This window comes from Plectropomus leopardus, chromosome 14 (assembly GCF_026936395.1).
Source record: "Plectropomus leopardus strain MGB_pleo_1.0 chromosome 14, ASM2693639v1, whole genome shotgun sequence".
In the NCBI taxonomy this organism is placed as follows: Eukaryota; Metazoa; Chordata; class Actinopteri; order Perciformes; family Serranidae; genus Plectropomus; species Plectropomus leopardus.
In genome coordinates, this window is record NC_142189.1 from 25647419 (window position 1) to 25661614 (window position 14196).

A 14196-nucleotide genomic window follows, 5' to 3' on the forward strand; every position below is an offset into this window, starting at 1 on the left:
GAAATGCAATTTCTTTCCGTTTAATTACTGTCAAAATCCTAAAGTGTCTGGAGCATAGTTAGCATAGTGCAAATTGTGGTTTAATGTTCTGTGCGTTCTGTATTTCAGGTAATTACAGCAAACTTAAAAGTTATTTAAATTTTTTAACAGAAACCAACTTTGTGGTTAAAACACAAAAGGAAAGTAAATTGATGCACTTAGGTACATTAACAGTGATCATTTTGTCTTGTGTGAATGTAGAATATATTAAAGTGTGACTACATTATTTTCATTTACAACCATACAGCATATCCAATTTGTATTTCATTTTTTTATTATAATTTGTATAATTTTAAGGAAATAACCACTGCAAAATAAGTTACTTTAATTTGTTCACAATGACGAAGTTTTGTTTTCTGTACTATATGAGATACTGAAAGCAAAAGTAGAAATATGCCATTCAGAAACAGGAGTCCAGCAAATAGAAATATACTGTAAGGTATTATTTTTCCTATTTGACAATTATCTCTCAACCCTTACATACCTCTACACACAGACTGATAGAAACAGTCCTACACACACTCAGAAAGATAAAGTTGATATTTTCAAAAGATGAAATATTGATATAATGTTAATTGAAGAAATACAATATAATATTATTATGTAAACACTGCCTGTTTAAATGATTTCTTCTGTTTTCATTTGGTCTCCTTCTCCACCTCTTAACACTTGTATTTTGAGTGTAATTCATTGTCCAAAAAAAGAGACAAAATGCACAATTCACAAATTTAAAGATATTGTTATTATTATTTCATATGGTCTAGATATATTGTGATAATACCATTATTGTGAATTCTTTTGGCCAAAATAATCAAGAAGTGAGCATCTGATATTGTGCTGGCTCAAAATGCTCAATAAATGGTAATAAAATACATTTTTACCATTTGTGATTTAAAAAAAAAAAAAGACTTGCATGGACACTGAATGTAAACGCACGCTTTCTTTTTACCAAATTGTCTTCTCTGTTAAGCTGATTGCATAAATATTTTGTCACTGTATTACACTAATAAAAAAAGATTGTACTCATACACAACAAAGACATCATCTGCTGTAAATCAAATAACAACAACATTTCATTAATGTGACTTATTTTGCACAGCTTTTGTCTTTTATTATCCAAGAGGGAAAAAAATCATAGCTTTGTTCACAAAACCACAAGTGGAAAAAAGAATGATTCGATTAGTGTTATTTATGAACTGAAAACACTAAAAATAAAATAAATAAACACAATGTGGAATCCATTTTAAGAGTGGACTTCCCCTTTAATTTGCTGCAGCAATTACAGGTCTAAAATCCCTCTGCTCTACAAATACCAGCATCATGAAAAACATACAACCAAAAACACGACCTCGCTGCTATTAGGGCGTCTATGAACGTGTGCGTGAGATCCCTTTCAGATCTGTAGATGATAGAGATGTGGATCCATTTTGGCACGTGAGGTCCTCAGGTGGACATCAAAGATAATTCCCCTCACTATAAAGCACTTCAGCGGAGAATGTGGGCTGAGGATCAAAGAGCGCCTGCACTTTGTCATCCTTAAGCCCCTCCATCCCCGCCCCCCCCTCAGCTTTACCATGGTACAGTGAGACCACACACACACACACACACACCTGTACAGAATGTATGCCAGCTATAACCCCAAACGGGAGGGTCGAGGCTCGGCTCACACTAGTGTTGAATAGGGGTCTGAGGATCTGATCCCCCCCCCCCCGCTTATGTGATCTGTCAAAGTGAACAATGACCTTGGACAGTTCAAAAATAAACCGCAGAGTGTATCGGTGCTTTTAGAGCCCGCAGCCACCCCGGCGTTGTCGGATGCCAAGAGAGAAAAAGAGCCGTTTTGTTAGTCATCAGCTTCACACCAGGGCAGGGAATCAATCTACCTCCCTCTGTGCACAAGAATATGAGAAAGTTGAATTATGTCTCTCTCGCTGTCTCCGTGTGCTGCATCAGTTTGTCTTGACCAAAGCTTTTTACATTGCCATGTTTTCTTTACACACATTTACAGATTGTACAGTCTTTTTTTTAGCATTATACCATAAATTGTTTGAGTAGGAAAGTGAGCATATATATATATATATATATATATATATATATATATATATATATATATATATATATAGTATTGTTATATGAACAGCAGTTAAAACATTTAAGGCTCTTTGATGGATGGGGTACTTTCCTGGCTAAATCGACAAACAATGGAAAATTCCTTAAAGTATTAGTACATTTTAAAAGTTATACAGCTAAATACATAAAAAGCTTTGCAGTACAAGAAAATAATAACAAAAGCATCTGATAACATGTCTTTTTTTTCAATATAATTATACAGTCTTTAAAATAATGCACATATAAAGCAAAGCTCATTATTTACAGGATATTAATTTTTTTTTTTTTTTAATTTTTTGTTGTTTTAGTTGTATAGCTCTTGTTTTTATTGATTTCATGTGTTTAAAAGATTCTTTTGTGAAGCACTTTGCAAATATTATTTTTGGTGAAAGGTACACCAAATAAATTATTAGTATTAGAAAAAAAAGATTTAGTCCAATTATAAGTAGTTTGTATTTAAAGAAATATTGTGCAGACATTTCAAAATTAAACTACATATAAAGCAAAACTGGCCTCTTAAAATATTTTCGCTGACTGCAGCTTACAGCAATAATGTCCCATAATGAATACGCTAAATCTCTGTAGTGCCTCTGATTGTTGTTTTTACATTGTCGATGAGGCTCATAGGTATATAGTATGTAGTGCCAATACAAAGAAGTAACCATATGCACATGTATTTTAAAGTATTTCTTTTTTTTTAACACATTTTTATATGTTTTACCCCTCCCTTTGTCTTGCAGGCTGACGTGGTCGGCCTCATCAGGCAGCTGGCTGATGGGATGCTCATTAGCTTGATAACGCTCACCTGGGCCTTCTCAGGCTATAAAAGCTGGGCAAGGTGTTCACTCGTTTTTTCCCCTTCCTCCAGGAGACATCCACCCTTCATTGTTGGTTGAGTTCTTACTAAATCTCTTGTATGCACTCCCTCCTGAGCCAGTTTGTGACAAACATTATACTTTAACTGTTTGCCATCATGATCCTGCAATAAATTATCAAACTTAAATTAACATTGTGGCAGAAACTATTTGCTCCACATTTTTCACTACTTCATTCCTGTTAAATTAAACAGGAACTTTACTCATTTTCAGAATTCATACTTCTTGTTCCTTAAACAGCCCAACAGCAGCTCACTCCCAAGTCTAACAGTGTTTAAACTCAAATTCATAAACTCTTGAACTGCTCCACAGACAATGGATTGAAAAATATGTTATATCTCTCTGGTTTCTGGCTTTGAGAGAGTGGCTCAGGTTCACAGACACTGACTAAACATGGAGATAACATACTGGAATTCTTAATTTAAGTGGTGCTCCCGTTTAATACCTACGAGGATTTTTTTATTTCCTTTTTTTTGTTAAGACAATTTTAAAAGCCTGCTCACAAGAAGATGATGTCTTAAAAAATTAAATCAAGGCATACTGCTTGAAGTCCAAATACTCAAATATCTATTGTCATATTTATTAATTCATTTGCACTGTTTAATTTGTAATGTTTTTATCCTTGCTTAAGACTACATTGTTTTTATTTCTGTTCTTAGATTCTAGTTCCCTATTTTATGTTGCTTTACCAGGACATCAGTACTTAGTTTCTTTCCCTCTCAGAAATGACGACAAACCTTCGTCAATCGTGAATCTTAAAATAATAAAAGGCTTTGATCCTGGCTACTTGATTAATAAACACGATCAACAGTTATCTAAATCACTGGGGCGCATTTTGATTATTTGTGCACCAACGTCCACCTCATTGTAACAGTTCAAATGTGTCAAATATGAAAGCAATGAAGGATTATATACATATACATTTTATATAGATTTTCTTGAGACAACATGTAACATATAAGATAAGACATATGAAAATAAAAGGAAATAGGAACAATTGTGACGCTAAAATAATGAAAATTATCTTCTTTGTAGCTGATAAAACATGTTTTATACTTTAAACAAGGCAGTGTGCCTTGATTTTTGGGAGATATCCACTGTTCTTCTTGTACACTGAGAATACACTGCCAGTGCATCAGGAGCAGCTGCTTTGTGTTTCATTACTGTCAGATCAGCGCTTCTCCCACTGTTTTTTATTACACTCATAAAGCTCCTTGGAAACAGTAGCAATAATTAAAGTAAGTAACACGTTTTAGTGCTTTAAACTTTAAATCATGATGATGACCATGATAATCAACTAATTATACTTTAAACTGTTTAACATTCAACGTTTGCCTTGTTAAGTGTTTTCTTCTTTTTATTTATTTATTGCATTAGAAACAAAAAAAGCTTGTTAACTGCTATTTCAGAAACTGTAAAAGCAGATTTTTAGATTAAAAGAAAAAAAACAAAACAAAACATTATCAATATTTAACCTGTCCCTAAGTGAAATATTTTAGTGCCCTTTCCACTGGTGCAAACAACCTCATATATAACAGGACTGTGCCTCCATGACCTGAGACTTAAAAAAAAGAGAGGACATGTTGCACTTTCGTCAACTCTCCCTTTCATGTCCCCACACCTGGCTGCAGCTCCTCTACGCCCGCCATCACCACATCAAATACAGACTCCCAGGCAAACTCACATCCACTTCATCCCCGAGGGGCTGGCTGACTCAGCCAAAGAGCACATCTGCCTTGTTGTTTTTACTACAATTCCCATCTAACCCTGCCCCCGCCATCACTCATCTGCCATCACCTGGCAGTCAAGACACGAGGTGCCATGACACTCATTTTTACGGTAAAAGGGTGGAGAGATACCAGAGAGTTTACATGCATGTATGGCTAAAGGCTATATGGGAGGGGGGGAGGGCTTATTGATGTGCTGGCAGGGGTCATGACCCAGAGACACAGCTGAATAACTGTGAAAAGGTGTGTGTGTATGTGGGCGCTCATAACATCTCAAACCTCTGATCTTTTCCTTTCACAGAGAAGATAAGAAGAAATATTTCTACCCGACTCAGAGGCTACGGCTGCACAAAAAGTCTTCCAGTGTTACTGTTCAACAAGTGCTCCAAGTGTTGACACATTCAAACAGCAGCTTGTGTCGATTTTTACGCTAACATCAGGTTTTTTTTGTAGCTCTCCTTTTTCAAAAAGGAAAAGGATTAGTGAAAAGTGTAAGGAATTGAATAAACAGTGTGTTCATCTGCTCTATTGTAAGCTGCAAAAGTTAGCATGCCCGGCTAAGTAGCTTACCATGTTTTTACTTTCAAGGCCAAGGAGCACATCATTAACTGCAACATTTTTTAGTTTGTGGGGTTACAGGTTATATAACACTTCTGTTACGGTAAAAGCCTCATAATGACCAGAACACCCACTGTGAAGTATTACTTCACAATAAGGGAAGCCGCTCCTGAATGTTTATCAGAGTTTAAGCTAACATTAGCTGCTCTTTATTGGATTTTGAAAAGTTTTTGCTCTAATAACTCCAGTGAACATTACCCTCCTTGATAGCGTTACTTTCTAACACACATTCTTCTCCCAAAAACGTTTTCTCCTTAAGTTAAAAGTAAAACTGTTTGAAATTACAAAGAAATTAGCTTAGCATCCAAACTGGCTTTTGTCATAACGAAATAACAAGTGGCAACCTTCAAGGCCAATGAAGCTGATGCTAAAGTGCTAAAAATTGCAAATTCCTGAATGACCACTTGAGGCTGGCTCCAAAACAAAGTCAATCCCCATAGACCCCAATGTGAAAATGTCCAGATCTTGCAGCAGTAATAAACATGTTTACAGCCCGGTACAAAAAACTGTTTTGGTCTCTATAGCTAATTACAACATCCATGCTAACTGTACGGGGAGTGTCTTTCTTTTTATTTTATGACTTAACAATTTACAATGTATTAAGGCCCAAAGTTATGCATATTTACAGGCAGGGGCAGGGACATGCTGTCTGCTAGGCCTACCACAGTCTTTAAGCCAGATCCACCCATACATTTCATTAATGAAATGGCAGCGATTCATTCAAATGGAGTTGCTTACCTACACATACACGAAAAAATGTTTTCCAGCTTCCAGGTTTACCCCTGCAATATGTGGTGCAGTAAATATGTGCATTAGTAGTGGGGTTTCCATTACCCCATTTTTTTTTTTACATAAAATGAAATTGCAAATACAAAATACACCTAATGGAAACACTTTAAAAATAAAAAAAAAACAAAAACTCCCATACCTCACAGAATTTTTAAATTCTTTTTTTTCAGCTTGAGGAAGGTTTTACAAATATAAAACCAAAGTGGTTCAAAAATTGACAATATAAAGAGTAATAATAGATTTTGTTTGCAGTTCGATATTTCCTGTCAACAGTTGTCTTGTACAATGGTGCTTTTAGGGTCCCACAGGATGTTTTAGCTGTGATACTGCAAGCGGCCCCAGGGAAAAATTGGCTGCAAGGCTGAGCGGCTTTCCTGCGGGCTTGGTATTTGCCAGGTGAGCAACTCCATTGAAATGAACAAGCACTGTCTTGGCATCTGGTATGTAGGTATTATTATAAATCTATGAGCACTCCCAGCTGCTCCCTGCCACACTTTTCTATTAAACAAAAAGGCCAGACACACATTCTGAAACATTCTGAAAATTAATGAATATTTGATATTTATTATTAGGACTGATGTTGGTTAAAAAAAATATAGTCAATGAAAGTAGAAAAAAATACTGATGTATAATATTTTATATAGCATGATTTTGAAAAGTGCCCTTTTGTGTGCAGAACATTATAAATGTATGTAAAATGAGTATTTGACAGTGCACAAAAAAAAATAATATATGTGTGTGTGTATGTATATATAATAATCTACTTAGCATGTAGTATATTGATTTTTTGTGTGTGTGTTTTTTTTAATCAAAAAGTGTGGCATCATGACAAAAACCTGGCATTTAAAGGGTGAATTACTTAGCAAGTAGCTGATTAAATCAACTAGCAACAGAAAACTGGTCATTTCAGGACAGACCATTTTGCTGTGTAGGACTGATTTCAGTTTCGTCTTTTCTTTCTTGTTGTAAGTGTATACATGTGTGAGAAGGCAGAGTTACTGTGTGAGGAAGCATACATGCTGCTGTGAAAAATACTGTGAGCTGTGTGTGTGTGTGAGTGTGTGTGTGCATGTGTTTGTGTGATTCATCACCTCAGACTCATTACAGCAAAACACATCAGAGGCTCTGTAGAAATCTGCGTCCAAGTCGGGAATGGCCGGCGCTGGGTTGAAAATTGTCTTTACTGTAACAACAAACCAGGCATTAATCCGTTTTAGTGACCGCAGTGTTAAACATCAGAATCTACAGGTCACTCAGGATTACAAGCAATCATCACCAAAGGTTAAAAAAATACAAACGTTCTCAGTTATAGTTGTCAGCTCGCCTTTAAAAAGGATACAACCGGACAATGTCCCGCAGTGACACATTTTACAATCGTGTGATGTTTCTTTTCCATTTGCTAAGCTTCAATGTCAAGGTCTGACGTTACCTTAATTAAACTTTCAATGGGAACAAAGGCTAGTGGGCCACCACTGGGAATTGCTCTTGCAGGCAAAGCTCAAGTGGATAAGCTTCTATAAAAAGACACCTTTTAAACGATTAAATTAGCATTCCCCGGAAAGGAACACTGGAGGGAAAAAAAAATGCTGATGGAAACAGCCTCACATCCTGCGGCTTTTTGTCGTACGCTGTAACCCCTGCTGTTATAGGATAGTGCGTGTCAACAGTGAGGTATATAACCCTATATATGTGTGTCAGTGTGTGGGTGAGTTGAGTTGTGACCCTTTCTCTGAGTGTTGAGGAGCGCAAGAGAGGGAGAGCAAGTGCGAGAGAGAGCAAGAGTGTTTGTCAGAAGTAATCCTCTGTACGTGTTGCACATCACTGTCTTATGCATATTCATGAGCAGAGAGCATTAATGCATCTAATACCATGATTTCTGTGTATGTGTGAGGATAAGCCCAGCTTGACGAAGCGATTAATTCCGATATCTCTGTGTACAAATTAAAGCCTCATGCAAGTGCGTGTGTGTGTGCGTGTTTGTGAGGGAAATATATGTTCAGCGTTGGTGACATCAAAGTCTGTTGTGCAAAAAGTGTGTGCCTAGTTGCTGTATGTGTGTTTGCGTGGGCACATAAGAGAGCAGCTGCGTGGGTTTGTGCAGGGCTTTGGCCACCTGGCGCTTTGAGGTGGATGCTGGGCTGCTCGCTAGTAAAAGTGGAAATAGCGTCTCCCTCTCGCTCTTTCTCAACACACACTCATATATTGTATGTGTACCCACATGCCAAGGCCATGTCACAAAAAAAGTGACACTAGGCGCTCTCTGATTCCTCTTCTTCTCTCCCTCTGTCAGCTGAATTGCACCTCAGCTTCCATCACTTTGGTTTCCAAGACAAGTGCGAGATCTCTGAAATGCCATGCCTCCGTTTTGCATAAAAGGAGGAATCTCTGTCTTGCCCAGTCGCCTGTTTTTAGCCCTTTCTATCTGTCCTTCATCTCATCCTTCACTACAAATGCTGTCCAGAGATCCTTAGGGTTTTTTTTATTTCTTCTTACTGTCAACTAAAGCCATGAAAAGACCAAAACAAAACCTTATTCACTTTCTCAATACTTTCCAACTCCCCTACACTCTGTGCCACTCCAAACCCATTGGTTCTTACTGAAGAGGAAAATCTTTAGAAATGGGTCACAGACATGAAGCCTTTTTATTCACTTTACTGAAGTATAATGTTATAACAAGACACGTCCTTGAGGTACTCAGAATCATACAAAGTTGGAACCTTTGCAGTTCTGTGGCGATTCATTCAATATGCTGATGAGGACTGTGTGACACACTCCAGAACAGCCTCTGAATAGACCTTTGTGAACAATAAATGTACAGTTTCATTTATAAAAAAAAAAAAGCTCAATAATTTCCTTGAACAGCTAGGCACTGTAGTTATTAGAAATTTCTTTCAGATTATTTTTGAATTTATTATTATAGTATTAATTCTAGGGCTGTCAAATCTAATTTCAAGTCCAGTATTTTGCATTACAAAACAGTTTTGAAGTCCATATTAACAGCGTAAAGCAATTCTTACCAGACTGCCTTGATTAGGAGTCTAAATGACAGCAAAAAACTGCATAGGACTACCATAGAGTGGGCATGTCTGTAAAGGGAAGACTTATGGGTACCCACAAGATTCATTTTCATTAAGATATCTTGAGGTCAAGGGACCCCTGTGAAATGACCATGCCGTTTCTCCATCACCAAAATTTAACTTTGGAGCATTATTTATCCCCTTTCCTGAGAAACTAGCATGGCATTGTTGGTATCACTGCCACTCCTCAGGTCTTATCATTCCAGTATCATCACTCTAACTCCGGTACTGCCTCTTGAACATGGAAATATAGGCCAGCAATAAAGTAACTCAGTAAATAATTATTGGTCTCAAACAGTGGTCTGCAGGTTAATAGGTGTCTTTCTTAGATGTAAGGGCTGAGAGTGGCTTATAACAGAAAGACACGTACCTTTTGATTCACAGACATGCACAAGATCATGAGCTAAAGGACAACCCCATAATGGTTCATATCAGAGTTCATACAGACAGGCATACACACACACTACTGAACTCATGAACCTGTTGTCATAGAGGAGGCATCTTTAGATTTGTTTGTGAGGTTATGAGGTTGAATGTTTGTGTCTGCATGAACGCATTGGACGTCTGCGTGCACAGGGTTGCAGCTATTGCAAATTTGCGCTGGTGCCAATGTCCTTCAAAAACCCCCACGCATATCAAACAGGCGACGCAAATGAAGGACAACAATTGGACCCTCTGATGGTTGATTGCGTTGTTGACTGGAATAATTGTCACAGCATAGGTGGGGTACTTTGGTGGCATTAACAGACGCCAATTAGTCAGTTGTGAAACACTAACAACATACCATGTCAACAATTAAATAAAGTATTGCTGAATCATGTAAAAAGCTTACTCATGCGCTGCTCTGACTATTGTCATGTTATTATTTGCAGCCATGCACAGAACTGGTAGGAAGTGCGTCGTCTTCCACTATCTGCTCCCTTATCTGCCATCTGTGGCGCGATCACAGTGTTTGCGTCAAGCGTGTCACTTCAGTGCCAATGTCAAATGCACAGGCCCAATGCTCATGAAGTATACATACAATTAGAGGATGGAAGCCCATCAATATGCACGCAAGAGCAGCTTGTGTGAAATCCCTAATACGCCGATGCATGCAGGAATCTGCCTCTCTGGTGGAGGGAGCTTCCGCTGCGGACGTCACGTTAACCAGTGTGTCAGTCTCAGGTTGCTTTGTTTTGCTCTCCAGGTGTTGTGTGAAACCACACAAACACACTCCAGCACACACACACGCACACGCACACGCACACACACACACACACACACACACACACACACACACACACACACACACACACACACACACACACAAATACGCACACTCACAGCTGCTGGGACAGATGTGGTAATACTGGGATGTGTGCTTACTGAGTCACGTCTGGCAGGAGAATGTGTGTGCGTGTGTCATGACTCTGTACTTTTTTTTTTTTTGCACAGAGGTTCAAAGTCTGGTCGCACATGCGCCAGAAGAGCAGCCAGAAACAGTTTGTTGCTGTGGCTGGGCTGATTTAGGAGGAAAGGTGGATGGAAAACAAGGGCAGGGGGAAAACAGGGTAAGACAGAGATCTCACACATACACACACACACACACACACACACACACACACACACACACACAAAAGAAATGAGTCATCAGTGAGTATGTGAAAGGGCTTTAAGAGGCTCTAATTGCATCTGGTGAGAAATATAAAAGCGACTTCTTGCTCAGACAAGGAAGAGGGGGAGGAAGACGAGAGGAAGACGGGTTGAAGACGGAAGAAGAAAGAAAGAGTGAAACCACACAACTCCTACCACTTCCTCAGTCCTTAGAATTAATTTAATTCCATTAACTTTTCAGTATTACTTGGCAATGAATGCTGTATATATGTTTTCCTCTCAAAGAATCACAGAGAATAAACTCTTCTTGTTTCTAGTCAAGTGTTTCTGAGAGCTGGCATCCACAGCATGTGTGGCTCGATGGTGACATTTGCGTAATTTGAGCGGCGCTTCACCCCCGCGCCATTAAATCCTCGCCGCCAAACCCATTAACACCCATTCTCTCCAGAGAACTCCATTTACGCAACGCTCTGGTGCGGCAGCATCGAGGTGGCATCTTTTGCCAAGCGTCTTTGCTCGCCTTGCCTCTCTCCTGGCGCCACATGCCGAGCCTAATCCCGTGGTACGTTCGACACGGTGAGGAGGTGTAGGGGGGTGGGGGCCTCGGCGGGGCCATCTGGGTGTCCCATCTGCAACATGGTTATGGCTGCGACTTTTTCATTCTGGCAGCCTGCAGCGAGCGATTACCAGCGACAGGCCCCGATGACAGGGGCGAGAGGCTCCCCAGACGTCTCGAATGACGTGGAGGGCTGCTAATAATAGGATGCTGTTAAAGATGACGAGCTTGGTAACCTGGTTATCATCGAAAAGGTGAAGGGAAGAAGGGACAGCAGGAGGGTGGTGGACTAAAATAGGTTTTGTTCATGCAGGACAAGAAATATCCTGTTGGCTTTTATGTGAGTGCAGACCTGGTGGTCCATGTACAATGCGAGCAGCAGGGACTCGACAATCACTCGTGAAATATATTACATTTATCCACTTCTCGCACTTCGCTTGATAAAGTGATACGAGTCAGTGGGGAGCCTCTCTCGAGAGGAAAGTGTAAATGTGGAATACAAGCTGAAAAGTCACATGACTGATTGAAACAGATCTTTCTCTCTCTCCTGTATTTTTCTGTGGAATCCAACCATGTCTAAGGGAGAAAGTGTTCTGCTGCTTGGTTGTATACACACCTGTGTGAAATGACCTTACTTGTTGATTTGTCGGTTGAAGATAGTTAACCACCCTGCAAATTCTGATATTGCAAAGGTGTGGGGGAGGCGGTTTCAGAGAGTGTTTGACAAGCCGACAAGCGCTTTGGTTTTAGTGCACTGACGCCTTTAGGCGACTGACAGAGGGTGAGTGGAATGGGACAACAAGCAGGAAATAACAAATATGTCTCTTGGTGAGATACAACAGTTTTATAACAAATGTTTGTGATATGGTAAAAGATAGTGTAACTGTAGCAGACACAGAAAAGAGTCATAAGCCCTTTTCACACTGCCCGTTCATGGCGGGAATGTCGCGATATTGTGTTGCCTCAACATTCTGTATAAAAGGTATAGTGGAATGCAGGAACAGAGTTGTCTAGCCTTTGAAATGGTAGTGTAGGTAGTAACGGTGCAGAATTGACATGCGTGTGGAAGTGACAGCTAGCAAGACAGTGTGATGGAGGATTTAAAAAGCAGCTAGCAGCAGTTAGCAGCTATCTCAAAGAGGAAGAACTGTAGCCGGAAATTTCCAACAATTGGGGAAAAAAATGAGGTTTGGAAGCTCCTTATCCTCTGAGCAGAGGACCAGATCAACTATCACAATGCCTATGTAATTTGTCACGCTAGGGGCGAACGCTCTTGTGTGACTGTCAGCCTTCTTTTGTTTCTGTAAAGCATGTATTTTATCCAAAATCACACACTGGGGTGGCATTATGCTGGCGTAGTTTAATTCTGTATAAAAAAAGGAAAGCTGACATAATGAAGAGTCTTTGTTATGGCCCCATAGCAGGATCACTGTATAAAAAAGGGTGCAAAGTCTGCAATTTTGGTTAGTAAAGTCAGTTATACAGCTAAAATAACCAGACCAAGTAAGGCTGCAGCAGCATAGCCTCTGAGTGTGCTAAAGAATCTATTTTTTCATTCCTCATACAGTTTTAAGGCTTCATGAAACTGCATTTAAAGTGGTATATTGTGCGTAAGATTTTTCTTTTCACAATGTCTAATGACACATTAAAGTGTGTCGGCTGTTGTCTATTTGTATTCATAGCAGCTGGAAAAGATTCCAATAATTTGATGGCATCAACATGTATTCCAATTATGCCAAAATAAACTGCTTTCATCTGCATCCTTTTGCTCTCTGCTGTTGATTTTGTCAGTTGCCACATGCATTGGTTTTTACCCATGAGAGCGCCTGCCGTCCACTCCGGTCTTGTCTTAATAATCGGCTAGCCTGACAAACTTGTCGGAATTCCAACTGCAGTTTTCCGATCAGTCACTCTAGCCTCTTCAGTAAATGCAGACAATAAACTTCTTATTTCAGCAATGTGTGCTCTGTTGGGTTTATACAGTGTCATGCTAGCCAATGGGTACGCTTGGACAGAGCAGGCTCAGCAGGGCCGTGCATTAGAATTAAGATCATGATTACAAACTGTCCAAAGCCCTCGCTCTCATTTGGGAGCAAACATTTTCTAGCCTTTATCAAATCAACATGGGATGTGTTTTAAAAGAAAGACTTTGGTTGAAGTCTCACTTTAAAGGTATACTATGCAGGGATTGTGTCACTGTATGTAAACACACAATTTGGCCCTTCCTCCCTTCACTGCTTGTACACCGCAAGCTAATTGCTATTGTAGGGACATAACAATTGTTGTAATGGAAAAGCTGATATTTTAACAAGCCAACTAAGCTGACAGCCAACTCCTACCTGTTGAACAGAAAACAGGCCAGCTGCTTGTGTCTGACTGAACCACAGTTGGTGAAAACAACCACAGTTAATGGAATGCAAATGTATTCCCAGTTCTACATTATGTAAGAGTGGCATTATAATACGTTTTCAAACGTCCTCAGAATTTAGAAGAACCTGAACATGTGCTGTGGACACACATTCACATCCAGTATACTGACGCTTACTGACCTTTGTTCTCCTGAGCCATGCGTAGCGCCTGCAGGGATGTCTGCGGGCTGATCTCCAACTGGCACACAAGCACTTTTGCATGACTGATGGCTGGAAGAGCGTTCTGCAGGTCCTCGCTGCCCAGCAGCATGTTGGCACCGGCCACGATCACAATGGCATTCTCACCTGCCAATGGACACCAAAAGAAACGTGTGAGGATATATTGGCCACCGTGCGATGACTTTGAGAATCCACGGGAACTCTCTGGTCCATAAATAGGGCTAT

General features: G+C 39.6%; 1 protein-coding gene across 1 annotated transcript in view; it reads right to left on the minus strand.

Moving 5' to 3' along the window:
* rbks (ribokinase) overlaps window positions 1–14196 on the minus strand; it is a 40194-nt gene that overhangs the window by 10075 nt on the left and 15923 nt on the right. Inside the window, exons 6-7 of the mRNA XM_042500421.2 lie at window positions 13933–14097; window positions 7249–7340 (exon numbers count right to left, since the gene is read on the minus strand). Coding sequence (XP_042356355.1) covers window positions 7249–7340; window positions 13933–14097 — 257 coding nt within the window. The remainder of the gene's footprint in view (window positions 1–7248; window positions 7341–13932; window positions 14098–14196) is intronic.